Here is a 21,896-nt window from a genome sequence, read left to right as displayed (position 1 = left end):
GATAGAGCAGTGTTAGAAGCAGGAGAGAGGACAACAGGGGCTAGAGATTCAGGAGTCAGGGGCATCTAGAGAGTCACTGAAGACACAGCATTGATGAGTCAGGCAGAGACCAGAAGACAGTGTTGTCCACAACCCAAGGGACTACCTGAGAGGGTCAGGTGAGGAAGAGGAGATGCCAGAGAGAGAAAAGAGCAGTGGGAGCGGTGAGTAGAAAGAATACTACAGTAAGTGGGGCACCACACAAATATTTTGAGAGGGAAGAGTTGGTCAGTAGGGTCATATTCACAGAAGTCAAGCATGTTGGACAGCCTTGATGAGGACAGTCTCCATGGCATGAAAAAGCAGAAGCCAGAGTGGGGTAGGCTGAGGAGTAAGTAGACCATGAGGAAATGCAGACAGTGTCAGGAAGTTAGATAGTAAAAGAGAAGAGGGAGTGGCTGAGTGCCAGGAGGGGAGAGACTTCATAACAATTATTATAATGAGGTGTTTTGTGTTTGTGTTTGTTTTTTGTTTTTTGTTTTACTTCTATTGCTTATGGTATTGCATGGTCCACTTGTGCTTTTTGAGAATTGCATTGAGGCATCTGTATGTGGCAAGAGTCCCTAACACAGGAGAGACTGGGGGAGAGGAGGAGCACTGATATTCATGGCAAAGGGGTCTCAGAGAAGGGGGGATGGAATGGGATGGCCACAACAGCAACAGCTCTGGCAACAGCTTGGGAGCCACAGATGACCATATAGGGAAGGCAGAGTAGGTTCTGTCATATGACATGGAGAGGATATGGGCTGATGAGACCAAGCTGAAATTGACGGCTGTGAGGGGTGCAGAGGGAGACCGCCAAGTCGTGGGAATAGGCACCCCCTGCCCTCCAGCGTGGCCACTTGGATTGATGAAGGAGCCCTTGTATTTATTTTTGTTTTAGAACGTACTTACTGCACTAATGTAGCTGTGATTAATAAACTTCGCATGGATTTTAGGGTACATAATATATAACAATATTCCAATTCTGGTCGCAGAATTAATATCCGTGCTTTAGTCAGATTTCCTAAAAACACAAAGAGGTTTTTTTTTTTAGAGCTACAGGTATGTTTCTCCAGTTAAGCTTTTAGTTCTTTATTTCTATCCAGTATAATAAAGATTCTCAAAGTCATCTTTTCGAAATCATAGTCCCATATAACCCAGAGAATTAGAGTTGGGTTTGAAAGGTTCTGTTAGTAAAATATTGAAGGCTTTTATTCTGTGTAACTCAATGGTGTTTTCACAGTGTTTTAAAACATTTTCATTTAATTATATAAATTAGAAAAGCAATTAATGTCAATTCTTAATTTTGTTGAAGTTGTGATTAATCCAAAGAGCTAGTATTCAAGTATTTTTTCCAGTCTGTGCCTGCTGATTCTTGTACACATAAATTACATTTACCAACCAGTATAAACTTGAACTGCATATTTTTCTAATGTTTCCAGGTCCATAGAATATTGGGACTGTTCATAATTTTCAAATATATTGTTCTTCCTTTGAAAGAGTTGTCTGTTCTGTTGTCCAAACAGCTCATGGCAACTGTGCGATCTTGTGAGTGAAGATTCCCGCATTATTATTCTGTGTTCTGAAAGGGTAACTGTAGTTCTTCCTTTTAGTAGTTTAAAGTGACTAGGGACAGTTTTTACTACAGAAGCCATACATAACTCCTGATCATTGAAAGGCTTTCTGTATAAAAAATGAGGCTAATGTTTAAACAGAGCCATGGAAATAAAGGAGTGATGGACACTGTATTGTCAGTGTAAGAGATTATTTCATTGTGTTTTGAAAAGCATGAGCAAAGCTCTTGCGCCCATGGGTGCCTTGAACATTGGCAGTTGTCATTCTCTCCCATTCATTTGAAGGTGGCCTTTGTTTGTCTTTGTGCACGCCTGATCTCATTCCCATGGATACCGTGTGGAAATGCAGACTGAACTCAATCTGGCTTCTGGTCAGCTCAGTCAGATAACTCTATTCCAAACTGTTTACCAGTTACCTTCAGGTCCTTTCACCAAATAGCTTCATGGATGTTTGTTAGAATATGGACACTGAATATTTTGGATTTTATAACCTTGCCTAAGCCATATTCCAAATGCTAGTGTATAAATAGATATTTTACAGCAATTGACTTAGTTTTTCCATGTAGTTGTTAACATTGTTGGGGGGGAAAAAAGAATAACTTAGCCTTGGAAATGGAGATGCTTTTATGTGATATTTGCTTTCTTTTTAGTATAAAAATGTAATTTTTGACATAATTTATGTCAATGTCTTAGTCCATTTGGGCTGCTATAACAAAACACCACAGACTGGGCAGCTTATAAACAGAAATTTTTTGCTCACTGTTCCAGACACTGGAAGTTCAGCGTGGTCACATTCTGGTGGAAGGCCTCTTCCTTGGCTGGTGGAAGGGGCTGGAGTGTCTCTGGAGCCTCTTTTATAAGGCACCAATCCCATTCATGAGGGTGAAGCCTTTGCACCTCTAAAGACCCCACTCCCTAATACCATAATCTTTGGGGGTTAGGATTTCAACATAGGAAGTTGGCGGGGGATGGGGAGAGGACGCAAACATTCAGACCATAGTCCATAGTAATTAAGAAACCCTTTTAGGGGCACCAGGGTAGCTCAGTCAGTTAAGTGTCTGACTTCGGCTCAGGTCGTGATTTTATGGTTCGTGAGTTTGAGCCTGACATGGAGCTGTCCGCTCTTAGCACGGAGCCTGCTTCGGATCCTCTGTCTCCCTCTCTCGCTGCCCCTCCCCCGCTCTCTCTCTCAAAAATAAATAAAAACATTTTTAAAGAGGAAGAAACCCTTTTATTATCAAAGTACTTAATTTTTGCCCCCAAATTATAGGACACCATTTTATAACTACTTTTTTGTTATGGTCTAAGTGAGATATGACCTTAACGTTTTTAACAGTACAGCCCCATGGTCTCTTACCTTTGTCCGTGTTCTCTCTTTTTGAAATACTCTTTATGCCCCAACCCCTATTCTGCACATCATTTATGTGTCAGTTTCATCAAGGCTCATGCACCCCAGGAAACCTTCCTAACCCCAGTCCAATTTGGGTATCCTCCTCACATGCATAGCAGTTTCTATCTCAAAAGCCTGCTTACGCAGCTCTAACCCACATAGACTGCAGACCCTGAGAAGACAGGGGCCATGTCTTTTTCACTTGTGCCAAGTTGAATTTTGTCGAATGAGTGATGACTGCATGAGACATGTAGGGCAGTCACTGTAGCGTGAATTAAAGGCGCATTTTCTGAATGAAGGCCAAGATGAAAATTTCCTAGTTCTTTCCAATTAGAGTATGCAAAAAAGCCTTTACCTGCAGGTTTATCTGCATTTGCTAAAATATTTCTTTCATTGATTTTTTTCCCTTCACTTCTTTGACTGAGTTTGTTTGCTCCTAAAATATCTCTTCTTTGTCTTGAAATGTCCAACCAGGCTAGCTGTATTTGAAAAGTAACAAGATGAATAAAAGTATTAGGACATCACTGACGTCTTTTTTCCCCCAAGCACTTTCCCATTCGCCTATTCTGTTCTCATAAAGCAGCACCATAATTTAGCTTCAGCCTGACTCTCTCTCCCACTGAATACATTCTTTAAAATCACCTTCAGTTCTGTTCATCATTGTATTCCCAGGACCTGGCATATAGTAAGTGCCCCAAAAAAATGATTGGTAAAAAAATATATAAAAATAAACATAAAACCAGAATTCAGATAACTTTGAGGTACATGTGTCCATTAAAATACTAAATTTGGGTAATTAAAGCAGAATATTTTAATAGTCTTCCAGGAAAGTGACCTATACTAAAATATTCATCTTAACAGAAATATATTTATATTCTTTCTTTTGATATTTATAAGTGTGAAAGTAATTTTTATAGATATACCTACCATCTATATGAAATGAACAATTTACTTTTTTGGTCACTTGATATCTTTTACATATGCTTTTCTATATGGGCTTCATATTTACAACTTTGCAATAATGCATCCTGCCATATCATGACTATTGTTTCATTTTTGGATATTTAGGTTGTTTCCTGTGGGATTTTTCCCCTACTGTAAATAATGTGGCTATAAATATCATTGTACAAGAAGCTTTTTCTTTCCTTTTTCCTTTTGGACAATTTCCAGCGGAGGCATTACTGGGTCAAATGTTACGGCTATTTTTTAGCTTTTGTTGCATATTGAACAGTGTAGGCATCAATAATGTGTGAATTTACAAACTTCACCAACATTAGGATTTTAATTTACTTTTTGTAGTGTTTTTTTTAACTTTTTGTCAGCTTGGTGGATGTAAAGTGATGCTTCCTTTTTATTTTAACTCTCATTCTTTATATTTGTCAGGGTGCACCTTTGAAGCTACTCTTTAAATATACCTATCTTTTGAAAAATATGTGTAGGTTAGAATATTATAGAAGTTAGGCCTAGAAGAACACAAAAGATCATCTAATAAATGCCTCAGCTTTATAATAATCAGTTTTTAAAGTGAATAATGCCCAGGACTCCAGCCTGCAGTGTGCTATCCATCATTTCAAAAGGCTCTTCAGAATTTCTTCTGAAAATCTCTTTGACAAACCCCACCCCCTACCCTTGGTCACCTATTTCCCACAGGCTGATTAAAATCCATTTCACTTGAGGAGAGGCAGTCCTCTGGTTAAGATTTCTATTCTTCCATGGGACAGAACCCTTTAGGGGAAGCACATTCCCTAAGAGAGAAGACATTCTGTTTGCCAGAGCACTTGACTTTGGGTGACCGAATTTGGAGATTGTTCTGGTTAACTATTGTCATGTAATCTATCATCCTAAAACTTAGTGGCTTAAAATGGCAACTATCATTTGTTATCTCTCATAGTTTCTTGAGTAGGACTTTGGGAATAGCTTGGCTGGACAGTTCTGGCTTGAGGTTTTTCATGTGGTTACTTTCAGAGGGTAGGCAGCTCTTTCTCTTAGAGGGTAGGCAAGTGGTCTTGCCATCCTGGCATTCTCTGATAGCCTGACTTTTTATAGGATGACTCAGGGATGCAAAGGCATGTGTCCCTCCCAATATACTGGCAGAAACTGCATGGTCTTTTCTAACCTAGACTCAGAAATCATGCAATTGCCTCTGTTCATCAAAGCAGTCACAAAGTCTCACCTAGATTCTGAGGGAGGAGACTTATTTTCTTGATGGGAAGAGTGTCAAGTAATTCCCAGACAGATTTTAAAACCACCACAACTTAATCAACTTAATAGTGCTTACGAGATAGTTCATCGTTTTTATCAGAGCTGTTCAACATGGGCATTATTGACATTGGGGCCAGATAATTCTTCCAGGACAGGGAGATGTGCTGGGGGTGGGTGGAGGGGCTGTCCTGTGCACTATAGGATGTTGAGTGGCATCACTGGCCTTTACCCACTAGACACTAGTAGCCACCACCACCCCAAGCGGGACAACCAAAAATATGTCCAAAAATTACAAAATTCCCCCAAGGGACAAAATTCTCCCAGCTGAGAGCCACTACACTAAACAAACATGAACACGTATACATAAGAAATAATGGGGCTTCGGTTCTAGACCACTACAATAAAACAAATATGGCAATAAAGTGAGTTAAGTAAATTTTTGGCTTCCCAGTGTATGCAGGAGCTATGTTTATACTATACTGTAGTCTATTAAGTATATGATAGCATTATGTCCAAAAAAGTCCCTACCTTAACTTAAAAATACTTTATTGCTAAAAAGTGCTAATCATCACCTGAGCTTTCAGCAAGTCATAATGACTGATCACAGATCACCATAACATAAATATAATAATGATAATGAAAAAGTTTGAAATATTGCAAGAATTACCAAAATATGTCACAGAGACATGAAGTTGAGCCAATGCTGTTGGAAAAATGCAGCCAATAGACTTGTTTGACACATGGTTGCCACACTCCTTCAATTTGTAAAAACAACAACAACAAAAAACAAAACAAAAACAAAAAACACCATGCAACATCCGTGAAGCTCAATAAAGTGCAATACAACAAAGCGTGCCAGGATTAAGCACATTTACATTCGTGGCATCAGGGAAAGAACTCCAGCCCCGAAGAGAAAACCAAACGCCATTGTTCCTAGTGACTTCACGTATCATAGGCAAACTATTCCTTACCTTTCTGGGTCAATGGGAGGATCAAATAAGATTATGAATAGAAAAGTATTTTGCAAACTGGAAAAGCATATATAAGGCTATTTAAAAAAAAAATCCATACATTTAGTATTCATCTATTTTGATCATCATTCATTTATTGAAGAGACCCGTTTAAGGGACCTATATATAGTGCCTGTCCTATGGCAGCAGCGTCCGACCCTGGGGAACTTGGAGGATTCAAGGCAGCTCTGCTTTTCCATTTCTAACATCACCTGTGGAGGAAAAGGGTAGCACCTAGATCCTTACTGAATTGTAATACTTAACATTCAAAACAAAGCCTTCCAATTTTTTTCAATGTTTTATTTATTTGTGAGTGAGATAGTGAGACAGAGCACGAGTGGGCCAGGGGCAGAGAGAGAGGGAGACACAGAATCTGAAGCAGCTCCAGGCTCCAAGCTGTCAGCAAGCTGTCAGCAACGCAGGGCTCGAACCCCCAACCCTGGAGACCATGACCTGAGCCAAAGTCGAAAGCTTAACTGAGCCACCCTGATGCCCCTACACTGAAAACAAAGTCTTTTAAAGAAAAAATTACATTTTTCTTTCTTAATGAAAGCAGGAAAGTGTTGTGCTGCTATAATCCAAAAGCAGTTGTGAGGGTCACTTTATCCTTTTGGATTTTGCACTACCTTTTTTTTTTTTTTTTTTTCTAAAGCACTATAGTTATAATAGAGCTTTAATCTGTATACAATATATGGTCATTTCTAGAGGGCCTATCATTTCTATGTTTACTTGCTTTGGGCTTTTTATAGGGGCAGGAGAGGGCTACATTATTTCTGCATTTTTTGTCCTTTTAGCCTGAAGACAAAGCTATTGAAAATGAGTTCCCGTGGTTGTGTGTGTGTGTGTGTGTGTGTTCAAATGATCTAATGTGACCGATGACCTTTTTTGATTTTGTCATGCATATTCTAAATAATGATTAGCTCCACTTTAAAGTTTAAAGTCTGTTTTCAAAGTTTAAAGTCGGGATCTGAGTAAACCCACTTCCTGCTTGTGTGGCTTCCTGAAGGATCCACTGACTGATAATATTTTCTTGGCTTTCGTGGTATACTTTGAGTATGCCTCAGCAAAATACAGCAATGTGACATCCTCCCACCCATTATACAGCAGTTCTCAGAAACTTAAATGGCAATTCATTTAAGATATTTTTTCATGGTAGAGGTAAAGGTGGGATTACAGACTGGTAGGCCTTTTTCAAATTCTTCAAAAAGCATACTATCCTCAGTAACATATAGACACTAATAGTAAACAAAACAAAGCAAGCAAAAATAGCTGTCTTTCCTAAGGGCTCATCACTTGCTAGGCACTGGGTGGAGAGTTTTATATGCATCGTCTGGTCATGATGAGGTAGATTTCTGTATTATATCTTCTTCACAGGTGAAGAAGTGGTGGCTTATTTGGGATGTGGAATGTGCCCAAGGTCACCAAGCTATTCAAACCCTGTGCGCTTAGGCACTATGATAATACTGTTGGTCTTCCGCAGTATGTGGATTTTTCAGTTAAAAAAAAAAAATCCTTGTACTTCTAGCACTGGCTGACTTCTGCTATCCCATCACCCCCCAAAATAGTCCATCTTCTTTTTAGGGTTCTCCTCTAGCTAGATAAAAACCAAAGTTAAGTGTTCTCTAAAATGCTAGTAAAAAATGTGTCTGTATATTTGTCTCTTCATGTGTGTACCTATATGTATACGTACTTACTAATCTACCTTGTAATCCATCTATCTGTATATCTTCTCAGTAGCCTGCATTCAAGCCTCTTGCTTTGAACCAGTCCAGAATTCATATTTATTAACACAACTGGTCTTCATTGATCTCTATAAAAAAGATAGATTTCCAATATGTGAGGTAGTTACGCATTATTAAAAATACAGCAGAGTAAGGAAGATGGAGAAGGTTGGGCAGGGGTGGAAAACGGGCATGTATTATTTTACAGGGGGCTCTGTTTTAGTTACCTATTACTATATAACAAGTTACCACACAGGCTATGACTTTAAATAATGTACACTTATTATCTTACAGTTTCTGTGGGTCAGGAATTTGGGCCTGGCTTCACTGGTGTCCTCTGCTTCAAGGCATCTCATAAAGCTGCACTCAGGTGTGGACCAGGGCTGGGGCCTGATCTGAATGCTTACCCGAGGAGGCATCCACTTCTGATTGTTGGCAGAATTAATTTTCTCTTGGGTTGCTGGACTAAGGGCCTCAGTTCCTGGCTGGATTTCACTGGAGGCTGCCCTGAGTTCCTTATCCTGTGGACCTCTTTGCTTCATCAAAGATAAAGAGAGAGTGCATCTGTGTGCAAGACAGAGGTTACAATCTGTAATCACAGAAGTGATATATCCTAGGGCATTCGATTCTGTTTTGAATCTTCACTTCTATAGGTTTGAAGTCGCAGGGAAGAGGATCACACAAAGACATGAATAACACTGGGAGCCACCTGACCACCACAGGTAGTGAGGAAAGACAGCTCTGATAGCTTGATGTTTGATGCGAACACAAAGGCAGTAAGAGTGAACGTGACAATTTCTGAGAAAAGAATATTCCATGCATAGGGAGCTATGCAAAAGGCTCAAAATCAGAGTGTGTTTAAGGAGGAGTCCAGCTGAGTGAGCTGAAGGAATAGGGCAGGAGGTGAGATCAGACAGGTGGGGAGGGAATGATGACACAGCTCTCCAGGAGGAATTCACACAGGAGAACAATGGAGTAACTTTTCAAGGCAGTCCACCACAGTAAGAAATGGCAAATGGCGAGTGTCAAGGGAGTTAGAATAAGGGTGTATGTAGGCATGAATTGGAGAGGAAGACCAGAACCAAAGTTTATAGAGAAGTGGCCTGTGAACAGAGATTTAATAGAGGAAATATTCACTTCGGTTATGCCTGTTGTTTCCATACATTGCCTCAGGGTATGTGAGGCGTATCTTGTTACTGAGCAAGTTATTCAGCAGGCATTGACTTGCTAAATGTGCAAAAATGCTATTCTGTGAGAGAGGGAGAATGAGGATTTCTCTTTCACATGGAAGGAATTTAGGAATAAAATGTGAAAATAGAAAGTGAATAGAGGAGTGGGTACTCCCAGTCCTCTTGGCCACTAGGAGATAGTGAGTCTGCCAGATGGCAACTCACCCTCCCTCTCTTTACGAAAAAAAAGAGAATCCATTGAGTTGTCAGGAAGCACTAAGTCATAATAAATGAATTTAAGAAGAATTTACAGTAGACTTTTGAAGATGTTTATTGCCTGCAAGATCAAAAAATGTGAAAGGGCCTCAAAACCATCTACATGCCACACTAGTCCAAGGCTCGATGCAGTTACTTTGTCAGGGAAAAACTTGGATTTTTTTTCACACAAAATATGAACTTTAAAAGATATAAGTGGAATTAGTATATATCCCTCCTGTATTTAGAAATGCACACACATGGACTGACAGAATTATCTTCCAAACTCAGAAGAGTATATTAAAATTTTCTGATATAATCTTTCTCCCTCTCTTACTCTGCTGGGCCAGCCATTAACAAACTATCACAGACTGGGTGGCTTTAACAACAGAAATTTATTTTCTCACAGTTCTGGTCATCCAAGATCAAGGGGCCATCAGGGTTGGTCTGTGGTGAGACCTCCTTTCTGACTTGTGGACTGCTGCCTCCTTGTTTTGTCCTCACACGGCGTTACCTCTGTGAGCACATGGAGAGAGAACTGTCTGGTACTCTTCCTCTTATGTGGACACCAGCCCTGTCAGAGTAGGGTCCCACCGTTATGACTTCTTTTCATCTTAATTATCTCCTTAGAGGCCCTATTTTTAAATGTAATCACATTAGGACTTAGGATTTCAATAGAGGAACTTGGGGGGTTGCAATTCATCCATAACACCACGTTAGCCTTAATAATATATTAATGGATTTATCTCTGGTCATAGAAGTGATGCATGTATTTCTTTAATATGAATACAGAGTAATTGTCAAATAAATAATACATGCGTACACTGTTTTCTTAAAAAAAAAAAAAAAGTAGGCACAAACCATGAGGCAGGGAATTATTACCCAGATGTCAGCCAGAATCTCTCTGCTTCTAAAAATTGAGATAAGACTCATTCAAATCCCTATTCCACTCTTATAGGAAAATACAGTGCTCTCCCAAGATTTTTCTGAACTCCCAGGCGGTATCCATTTTCATTGTCATTCAACCTCCAGCTTCCTGACTGTGGAGTTTTTGTTCTCCACTCTGTCAGGTCTAGAACTTGATTTTGCCCCATGTAGAAGCTAATACATCAGGCTATTACTGTTTCATTGATGCTGACAGATGACACGAGATTCCTGAATTGGAGACAAAGGACTTTATTACTCACCACACAACTAGTAGCATGCTCATGAGCATTTTATATCAGCAACCCTTTCGCTTCCCCATGAAGTCTCATGGAGAGTATGTGAAGGGGTCCAAATGGATGCCTGCATACACACTAGATTGCATTCATTACAAGAGAGGAATGTATGTTTTACAGCAAGAAGTCAGCAAGCCTTTTCTTTGTCCTGGAGGGAAATCTATCAAGGCTGCTCACTACACACATAACCCTGGAAAATGGACCAGGTAAACAGCAGTCAGGATCTTACATTCTTGGCATACCCATTGTATGAATTTGAATGGTAGTCCCAAAAGGTATGACTATGTCCTAGTTCCCAAAAATCCATGAATATTACCTTATTTGGATAGAGGATCTTTGAAGATTGCCTTTCAGAGACTGTTGGTAGAAACATGAATGTTGAAACCACTTCTGGTGAAGTTCTCAGAAGGAAATGAGGAGCCCGCTATCAGAAACTGAAGGGAAGGTAATCCTTGTTACATAGTGGCAGAAAATTTATGCTACCTGTGTCCTTCAGTTGTGTAGAAAGCGGAAATTTCAATCAATGAACGTAAATGTTTAGCGGAGGAGATTTCCCAGCAAAATGTTGAAGGTGCAGCCTGCTTTTTCCTTAATGAATGTAGTAAAATGCAAGAGGAAAGAGATAAATTGAGAAAGAAACTTCCCAACAAAACAGAACAGTACTTAATGATATAAGAAACTCTCAGCCTATCCAGATTACAAAAATGAAAGCTAATATTAGGAGACTCATTGTTAAGAAAGTGTTGCTCTGAAGAGAAGGCCAAGGGTGTGGTTGGAAAATTTTGCAGTACAGATTAGGCATGTGATTCACAGATCCTCTCAACCATCTCAGCAGAGGCCAGGGATAGAGACGGAATTATCCAGGAAAGATCTGTGGAGAGCTCTCTTGTATAATGGCCTAGATCCCCAGGATGTACACAGGAGACCTACCAGCTTTTAGGAATGTTGTTTCAGCAGAAATGCTGCCACCTTGGACTGAAGGGGACAGAGAAGCAGAGGCCCACCTTGGACTGAAGGGGACAGAGAAGCAGAGGCCCACCTTGGACTGAAGGGGACAGAGAAGCAGAGACCAGTAGAACTGTTGTAGGCCAGAGGACAGTGCCTTGAGCAACAGAGGATTATTCTCAAGACTTGGAACCTAATGGAATATGACCTGCTATGTTAAACTTTCTTGGTACCTCTGACCCTTCATCCCTTCTAAAGTCTCCCTTTTGAAATAGAAATGTCTGTCACATACCTATCATACCACTGTATTTTATTTTTTTAATATAATTTATTGTCAAGTTAGCTAAAATACAGTGTATATAGTGTGCTCTTGGTTTCAGGGGTAGATTCTTGTGATTCATCACTTACATACAACACCCAGTGCTCATCCCAACAAGTGCCCTCCTCAGTGCCCATCACCCATTTTCCCCTCTCCCCCACGCCCCCCCCCCCATCAACCCTCAGTTTGTTCTCTGTATTTAAGAGTCTCTTTTGGTTTGCCTCCCTCTCTGTTTGAAACTATTTTTCCCCCTTCCTTTCCCCCATGATCTTCTGTTAAGTTTCTCAAGTTCCACATATGAGTGAAAACATATGATATCTGTCTTTCCCTGACTGACTTATTTCACTTAGCATAATACCCTCCAGTTCCATCCACATTGTTGCAAATGGCAGGACTTCATTCTTTCTCATTGCCAAGTAGTATTCCATTGTATATATAAACCACATCTTCTTCATCCATTCATCAGTTGATGGACATTTGGGCTCTTTCCATAATTTGGCTATTGTTGATAGCACTGATGTAAACATTGGGGTACATGTGCCTGTATGAATCAGCACTCCTGTATCCTTTAGATAAATTTCTAGTAGTGCTATTGCTGGGTCATAGGGTAGTTCTATTTTTAATGTTTTGAGGAACCTCCACACTGTTTTCCAGAGCTGCTGCACCAGTTTACATTCCCACCAACAGTGCAAGAGGGTTCTCATTTCTTCACATCCTCACCAACATCTGTTGTTTCCTGAGTTGTTCATTTTAGCCACTCTGACCAATGTGAGGTGATATCTCAATGCAGTTTTGATTTGTATTTCCCTGATGATGAGTGATGTTTAGCATCTTTTCATGTGTCTGTTGGCCATCTGAGTTTCTTCTTTGGAAAAGTGTCTATTCATGACTTCTTCTCATTTCATCACTGGATTATTTGTTTTTTTGGGTGTTGAGTTTGGTAAGTTCTTTATAGATTTTGGAAACTAACCCTTTATCCAATATGTCATTTGCAAATATCTTCTCCCATTCTGTCTGTTGCCTTTTAGTTTTGTTGATTGTTTCCTTTGCAGTGCAGAGGCTTTTTATCTTGATGAGGGCCCAATAGTTTATTTTTGCCTTTATTTTCCTTGCCTTTGGAGACACGTCAAGCAAGAAGTTGCTGCGTCTGAGGTCAAAGAGGTTGTTGCCTGTTTTCTCCTCTAGGGTTTTGATGGTTTCCTGTCTCACATTTAGGTCTTTCATCCATTTTGAGTTTATTTCTGTGTATATACCACTGTATTTTAGAAATAGACAACTCATTTTCAAGGTTCATAGACCCACAGATGGAGGGAAATTTTGCCCCAGGACAGATCACACCTGGAGTCTCACCTGCACCTGATTTAGATGAGAGCGTTTCTCCTGGACTATCAAGCACAGTTTTCCTGGGAACCATTGTCCCCTAAGCATGTTGCCCCATGTCTTGGTGACTGCTATATATATATATATATATATATATATATATATATATATATATATATATATATGATGATTAATTTGGATTTTATTTTTTATTGACATGTTACATTATATTACTTTCAGGTGTACAACATAATGATTCTCTATACGCAGATACTGTGAAATGATCACCACGATAAGTCTAGTTAACATCCATCCACATATAACTACAAAGGTTTTTCTAATGATGAGAACTTTTAAGATCTACTTTCTTAGCAACTTTCAGCTATACAATATAGTGTTATTAACTGTACTCTCCATGCTGTACATTACATGTCTATGACTTATTTATTTTACAACTGGAAGAGTTTTTATGTTTTCTGTTTAATTAACTTATTTATTTTGAGAGAGACAGAGATAGTGTAAGTCGGGGAGGGTCAGAATGAGAGGAGATAGAGAATCCCTAGCAGGCTCCTCCCTGCCAGTGCAGAGCCTGACAAGAGGCTTGAACTCACAAAACTATGAGATCATGATCTGAGCCACCAGGCACCCCAGTGTTCTTGTGTCTTTGTTTACTATTTAACAGAGACATTGCCCCCCTAAAATGCCAGCATACATCTGCAGGAATGGGTCAGAATGCAATATAATCACCCTCGTTAAAAACGCCCCACTCTTCCCAAATCTACCTCTTGCTTTTGGCCTTGATTCTCTTAATGTGAATTTCTTCCTTTATATTACCCTGGACCTTTCTGCAAATGAACCCCTTCCATGAAAAGCCTGCTCCACCAGCCCTTCAACATATTGAGATATGCTTAAACTATGCATTGGTCACACAAATTAGACCCTCCTTCTGCCATCCTTTACTATAAATATGTGTCATTAATCATTTACAATAGTATTTTGGAAGTCAATAAACTTCCTCTGCCAAATTTTTGTTAGTGAGTATAGAATGACCTGTTTTGTTTTATGCATTTATTTCTGCTCTTCTTTTCAAAAGATTTTGTTCCTATTTGAGCCTCACTACAATCTAAGAACAAAACTGGGTTAACTATATCTAATCCCTAAACATATATTTCTCTTTTGAATTATCTTATAATTTAAAATTGGTTTCCAAAATAAAGTGAGAGGATGAATTTCGTATTTGTGAAACTAATTCTTAAATTATTAAGGTTCCCCCCCAAAGTTACTTCATAGATGAGTAAGAATTATCCAGGCAGAAGGTTCTCTAAAAATTTTTTAAATGAATTAAAGAAAAAAGAATTCTGCATTAATCAAGTTGTGCTTATCTATCTGGTTTGCCTATGGGTATTAAAATGGCAACAAGCCAGGTTATAACCAAAGACGATTGTGGACATAGTGAAGATTGGTTAGACGTCCACGGGATACAGGACTTATATTTGCAGCAAATTTTAGTGAGATTCACTGGAATGCTTGGACTTCATTACTGCTAACTAATGCACAGCAAGGTTACCTTGGATAAATCCTTTGAGTTTGTTGCACTATTATGCATTCACAGGCATTCACATAAGGACCAGGAGGGAAGATTTATACTTTGGGTAATAATATGCCCCTGGCAGGGTGAAGCTCAAGTCACCTTGAAACTCACTGCATCTAATGTAGAACTGGAAATGTATAAATGAATGAAACAGTCTATGACTTTCTGCGCCAATTTTTTTTATTCCATACTCTTGTCCTTCACATCTCTATACCACTGAGCATGATATTCCTTGTGCCTGGAATGACCTTTGCCTTCCATTCTATGTAGTAAATTTCAACTCATCCTTTAAGATCCAGGTTAATTGCCACCTCTTCTGTGAAGCCTTCAGGCTTAGATTTACCCTCTTATCAACTTTTGGTTCAGAGTTCTTTATAGTTCTCAGAAATTTAATACTCATCCTGTTATGATGTATTAGTTTTTTATTCATATTACCAGAACAAAGCTCAATGACAGCAGGGATAGTGTCTGTTTTGTTCATTGTTATATCCTCAGGACCTAGAAAATGCTTGACGCAAAAGAGCTGGATAAATATGTTTTGAATGATCCATTTATTAGTGGGTATAGACATATAAGCATGGTTGTGGGGAAAGGGAATATAATGAACCAAATATGGTTGTTATTTTCCATATTATTCAATTAAGTTATGGGATAGACATAGAAACATATTTCTATACATAATGGGACTTCAAAGAAGGAATAGATATTGGATTAGACAGAATACTTACATTAAGTTTACTATAAACTAATTATCATAGGCTAAGTTGTGAAATGATGACATAGATAGTGAGTTGTAAATATATATTTGAAGAGAAATAAGTATAATGAATTGGAATTGTCCAGATTTATCAAAAGAGGCATGGTCTTGAAGGGAGAATTGAATTAGCAGGAAAGAAGAGATTTGGGATCAATGGGATAAGGAATGGTGATGGAAAATGACATATTTTGTGAGGAATTGAGCAGGCCATTGATGAAGGAAGTTCTGGACAGTAAGGATGAGAAAATGAGCCAGGCCAAGACTTTGAGCTCAGCTACCAATTGTGTGACATTGAGGAAGAATGGCATCTAACCTTATTTGTACAATGGTAATAATAGCTACATTTTTGCTTTTTCACAAGGTTTCTTGAGGCATCAAATGAGTCAAAATGATTCTGAAAGAAGTAAGAAGACGTAAGCATTAAGAAATAGTATGATACAGGGGCACCTGGGTGGCTCAGTCGGTTAAGCGTCCAACTTGGGCTCAGGTCATAATCTCATGGTTTGTGACTTCGAGCCCTGTGTTGGGCTCTGTGCTGACAGCTTGGAGCTTAGAGCCTGCTTCAGATTCTGTGTCTCCCTCTCTCTTTGCCCCTCCCTGCTCATGCTCTGTCTCTCTCTGTCTCTCAAAAGTAAATAAATGTTAAAAAAATTTTAAAAAGTAGTATGATACAAATTGGAATAATAGAAGAAAAAGTGTTGGAAGGAAGTATATCCAAATTCACTGCACTTGCATTAAGATGATGTGACTATGAGTGAGCTTTATTCCTAATTTTTTCTATATTCCAAATTATCATTGAAGAGCATATATTAATCAAAAATTCATTTCATTCAACAAATATTATACTAGGTGCTGAGAAAAAAGAGTGAATAAAAGAAATAAGATCTGAGCTCTCAAGGGGTTTAGGTCTTACTAGGCAGAGACAGACACAAAACAGTGCAGATACATAAGATAATTTCAGATAACTAGTGCTGTGATAGTGGTGTATTGATGGAGTAGGATGTTGCTGCTAGATAGAGGAGTCAGGGGAAGTCTCTATGAAGAGAGCAGAGACCTGTTTGAGCAAAGACCTAAATAGTAAATAGGTTAGATGCTGAGCTGGGAAGAAAATTCCCAACATAGATTGCTGAGTTGGGAAGAAAATGTTGTAGACAGTGGGTCAAGCAGCTGCAAAGGCCATAATGCAGAATGAGCTGCTTGTGCTCAAAGGACAGAAGGAAAGCCAGAGTGGCTGGAACATAGTGAGCAAAGAGGGTGGTGAAAGTGAAGCCAGATACACAAGGTCAGATCATGAATGACCTTTGAAACCATGGTATGAAAACTGGATTTTATTGTCAGTGCACTGATAAGACATTGGGATATTTCTATAACAAAACAAACAAGAATATACGATAGGAAAAATACAGTCTCTTCAACCAGTGTTGGGAAAACTGGATAGCAACATGCAAAAGAATGAAACTAGATCATTTTCTTACATCATACGCAAAAACAAACTCAAAATGGATTAAAGACCTAAATGTGAGACCTGAAGCCATAAAATTCCTAGAAGAAAACATAAGCAATAATTTCTTTGACATCGCTGTAGAAACATTTTTATAGATAAATTTTATAGATATAGATATATCCAATAAAGGGTTAATATATAAAATATATGAAGAACTTATACAACTCAACACCAAAAAATTTATAGATAAATCTCTTCTAGCAAGGGAAACAAAAGCAAATTAAACTATCGGGACTTTATCAAAATAAAAAGCTTCTGCATACTGAATGAAACCATTCACAAAACAAAAAGACAGCCCACTGAATAGGAGAAGATACTTACAAATGATATATCCAATAAAGGGTTAATATCCAAAATATATGAAGAACTTATACAACTCAACACCAAAAAAAAAAGTCCAATTAAAAATGGGCAGAAGACGTGAACAAACATTTCTCCAAAGAAGACATCCAGATGGTCAACAGACACCTGAAAAGATTATCAACATCGCTAAACATCAGAGAAACACAAGACAAAACCACAATAAGATATCACCTCACACCTGTTAGAATGGCGTAAATAAACTAAAAAAAAAAAAAAGTAAAAACAAGTCTTGGCATAGATGTAGAGAAGAAGGAACCCTCATGCACTGTTTGTGGGAATGTAATTTGGTGCAGCCACTGTGGAAAACAGTATGGAGGTTCCTCAAAAACTTAAAAATATGGTTACCATATGATCCAGTAACTCCACTACTGGTGTTTACCCAAAGAATACAAAAACACTAAATTAAAAAGACATATGTACCCCAACGTTTACTGCAGTATTATTTACAATAGCCAAGATATGGAAGCCATCCAAGTGCCCATCAGTAGATGAATGGATAAAGAAGGTGTGTGTGTGTGTGTGTGTGTGTGTGTGTGTAAAATATTGCTGTGGAATATTATTCAGCCATAAAAAAGAATGAAATCTTGCCATTTGAAACAACATGGAGGGACCTAGAGGGTATAATGCTAAGTGAAAAAGATTAGTCAGAGAAAGACAAATACCATATGATTTTGCTCATATGTGGAATTGAAATAACAAAACAAACAAAGAGAAAAAGAGACAAACAGAAAAACAGACTCCTAAACACAGAGAACAAACTGGTGGCTGCCAAATGGGAGGTAGGCAACGTGGGCAAGGGGATGGGTGAACTAGATACAAAAGATTAAAAGTATACTTATCATGATGAGCAATGAGTGATGTGTATAATTGTTGAATCATTATACTGTACACCTGAAACTAATATAACATGTGTTAACTATACTTGAGAATTAATTAGTTAATAAAAGACACTGGGGTATTTTAAGTAGAGAGATGGAATGATCTATGTTTTTGAACAATATTTTATATATGTGTGTATGTATGTACATATATGTATATTTAATATACAAATATAGGTATACATATGTATATATGTGTATATATACATAAATTGAAATTTAACTGCTAAATGATAAAATGAATTCCAGTGTGATTTCATGTCATTACCTGATCTGCTGAAGTCTAATCAAATAGGTCTAATGAATTAAAAGGAGTCATTATGGTCATATGTGGTCTTTCCAGCATTAGACATTTGATATCATTTCCTGAAGCTTCTACTAGTATGTTAGAACATTGGTAACATATTTAAATAGTGTTTATCGCATTCTGCACAGTAGGGTGAAGATAAACACCAGGATTGTTGATTGAAGACCCCAGTATTCTATGTCTATTCCAGCTCCCTCCTTAGTTTCCTATGTTATTTTCTTTTGCATTGTATTTCCTGAAAAATATAAAGGAGCAGTGGTGCATATGAGAAATAGATGTTAAAGAGAAAATCTGCAAATGTAGAGCTGTGTAGATTTTGCTGCAGAGCATTTCAAAATTATTATTTGTCCTCTTCCTGACAGACTGTCTTTTTAAGAAATAATAGGCTGAGCTCTCTTGAATGAACAAGAGATGGTAGAATGGCTTTGGCACATAGAGAAGCACGTTAATTACTTTAAGTTCCCAAAGTTTTATCACTGACCTCATAGTTCCTTTGGCACACTCTGCTCTCAGGATTGCGCAGGCACAGTGGAATAGCAAGCCCTTTTCCTCCAACCTTCCAGTGGCTGAAACAATAGATTGATGAAAACTGTGTACTTTCAATGCTGTCCAGAAAGTGGGATATTCTTTCATGAAAACACATAGTAGTAGAACTTGGATGTCAGTTTTAAAGAGCCCACTCTGCCTTCGGTGTCTGCAAAAATAAACAGATCTCAAACAGGATGAAGCATACTCCCCTTCCCACAGACAGCGTTAATATCCACACATCCTTCTCTCTTCAGAGTGAAGGACGGACAGCTATCAACCGTGCTCTTTCCCCTCATTCCCTTTCCATCACAAACAAGGTTTTTCAAAAAAAAAGTCTAGCAAGGCTTTATCCTATCAGGGTCTTTGTTGTTTTTGAAAATGATTATCGTTTCTTGGGCATTCAGAAAGGAGCATCAAAAGCCAAAACCACTTTTGACAGTTCTCACTGGAATAAAAGAGATAGGACACCATTCTCTACATTTTCATCCTCAAAAATGATCTCTTATGAAAGAAAATGATACAATTTTCAAGGGGCTGTGATTTTTCCTCCTTCTCTGAGGTAATCAGCAGTGCTTTTCCAACAGATATTTCATACAAAGTCCGTGTCAAAATCTTCTTGGGGATTCAAGAGAAAAAGTAGATAGCCTTCAGCCCTTTGAACAGCTTAGAGTTATTTAAAAGTCCCTAGAGGTGATATGTGGTTTAAGAATTCAAACTGTTGAATCAGACAGCCCTGTGTTCAAATCCTGCCCTCACCCTTATTTCTTTCCACGTGTGAGACACACTTCTCTTCAGGAACCTTAGAAATTCCTGCAAAACAAATATAATATTAACAATCATATTCTAGGGTTGCCATGAGGATGAATGGGGTACTTAATCATGTATATAAAGTATTTAGCATGGGTAGCACCTGGGTGGCTCAGTCAGTTAAGCATCCAACTTCAGCTCAGGTCATGATCTCACAGCTCATGAGTTCGAGCCCCACGGCAGGCTCTGTGCTGACAGCCTGGAGCCTGCTTTGGATTCTGGCTCTCCCACTCTCTCTCCCCTCCCTGATCATGCTCTGTCTCTTTCTCTGTCTCTCAAAAATAAATAAAACATTAAAATTTTTTTAGCATGGTATCAGAACCCCAAATAAGTACTGGTAAACACTAATAGTGTTCTTGGTAAACACTAATAAGGAAAACGATTATTACATAAAACAAGTTTTTTTAAGTGGTCTTTGAGAATTGTATTACAAAACTATATTCACAAATTGTAAATATGGACTATGTTTTCATTTTTCTTAATAGGCATTTTAAATTGTATGGCATACAATGTTGGTCTCCTAGAAGCAAAGATATTTTCCGGTCCTTCAAGTGAACAGTTTGGCTATGCTCTACAGCAGTTTGTAAATCCAAAAGGCAACTGGTAAGAATATTCTCTCTATGGTTTCAATACAAATACTAAATAAATTTAATGTTTGGCTCCAACTGCTTGTTCAAATTGGTACATGAATATATTATTAATGGATATCTTCAAATATCCTTAAATGAAGGATCTTTCCTTGAGAGATGATAACTTTCAGATTGATAATTAATGAGATGGTGTAATGGTACTTTTTAAAAACCTAGATAGAAAACTTCCCCTAACTATTCCATAGTGAATTCATCATAGCAGTTCCCTTTCTCTAGTGCATTTGCATTGTTCATTTTTGCCTAAAAGTGCTCCCAATTTTTAATGCTGTGTAATGGTTACATTTAAACCATGGTTACATTTATATCAACTACCTTCAAGGATATGGAAATATATGCCCCCCCCCCCCCATTGCTGGTTTAAGTTTCCCTTTAAAATAATGAAAATCAATGCAGGGGAAATTAGACGATTCTGAAAGTTGTCTTTAGGTAGAAGAACTTTAGCTCCTCCCTTGCCAGTCTTGATATCCACTGGTCACAAGAGTCCTGCCATTAGAACCTTATCTTCCTGTTGCCGCAGAAGGTTTCAGACTTACCCTGGATCTTCCAATCTGGATCCTTTAGAGTTCTTTTCAACGACTGAATGGCTATTTTTGGCTTATCAAATAAGAGCTATCATTAATAATCTTTTTTCTGTGTGAGCTTAAGTTCGATGCTCAAAAAATTGAATTCTAAGAAACATTTAGAATCCAAATTATTCACGTTTTGGAGCATGCCTATTTGTGTGATAGGGAAACAAAATGAAATTATCACTCGAGAGGGTACTGTCTCAAAAGACATCTTGGAGGAAGTGAATCATGAGTCTTAAGGGGGTCTTAAGGGGAGGAGATGAATAGTCAGGACAAAAGCATTAACTAATATGAGGAGACTTGGAAAGCAACGTATGTTGTAGTTTGTCAGTCATCCCAAAGGATAATAACGGTCTGGTTGAAAACCCAAAGAGTAGCAATTATTATCATTTGGGATATGAGAGCGCATCTCTAACAGTTATCTTATTATGCTTTGATAATCATATACTGTGGTTAAAGGCTAGACAGATGTTATAGTTGGTATAGTATGACCTTGGAATCTGGCAGATGAATTTGCTGATGACCCGCAATTTTACATATCTAGCCCCGATTCTTCCCTGAGCTGCGGACACACATAACAAACATCACTACATTAATGCCTAGTAGACATACCAGGCTTGACATATCAAACATAAACAAATATCTGATTGTCTGCACCAGCTGATGAGACCAAAAATCCTGACTCCTCTCTTTCTGTCACCACCCCATATCTCATCCATTAACCAGTCCTACTGATGCCACAACCAAAATACATGTGATAACAGACCATGGGTTTCCCCCATCATCCCTGCAGTCCTTT

The 21,896-nt window shown here is 38.4% G+C and overlaps 1 protein-coding gene across 1 annotated transcript in view; it reads left to right on the top strand.

The window, feature by feature from the left end:
• The window catches only part of ITGA2 (integrin subunit alpha 2), a 105,887-nt gene that overhangs the window by 7,245 nt on the left and 76,746 nt on the right, over positions 1-21,896 (top strand). Inside the window, exon 2 of the mRNA XM_042950159.1 lies at positions 20,367-20,484. Coding sequence (XP_042806093.1) covers positions 20,367-20,484 — 118 coding nt within the window. The remainder of the gene's footprint in view (positions 1-20,366; positions 20,485-21,896) is intronic.

This window comes from Panthera leo, chromosome A1, assembly GCF_018350215.1.
Source record: "Panthera leo isolate Ple1 chromosome A1, P.leo_Ple1_pat1.1, whole genome shotgun sequence".
Classification (NCBI taxonomy): domain Eukaryota; kingdom Metazoa; phylum Chordata; class Mammalia; order Carnivora; family Felidae; genus Panthera; species Panthera leo.
The sequence above is the reverse complement of the archived record's forward strand: the minus strand, read 5'-3'. Positions and strand labels throughout refer to the sequence as shown.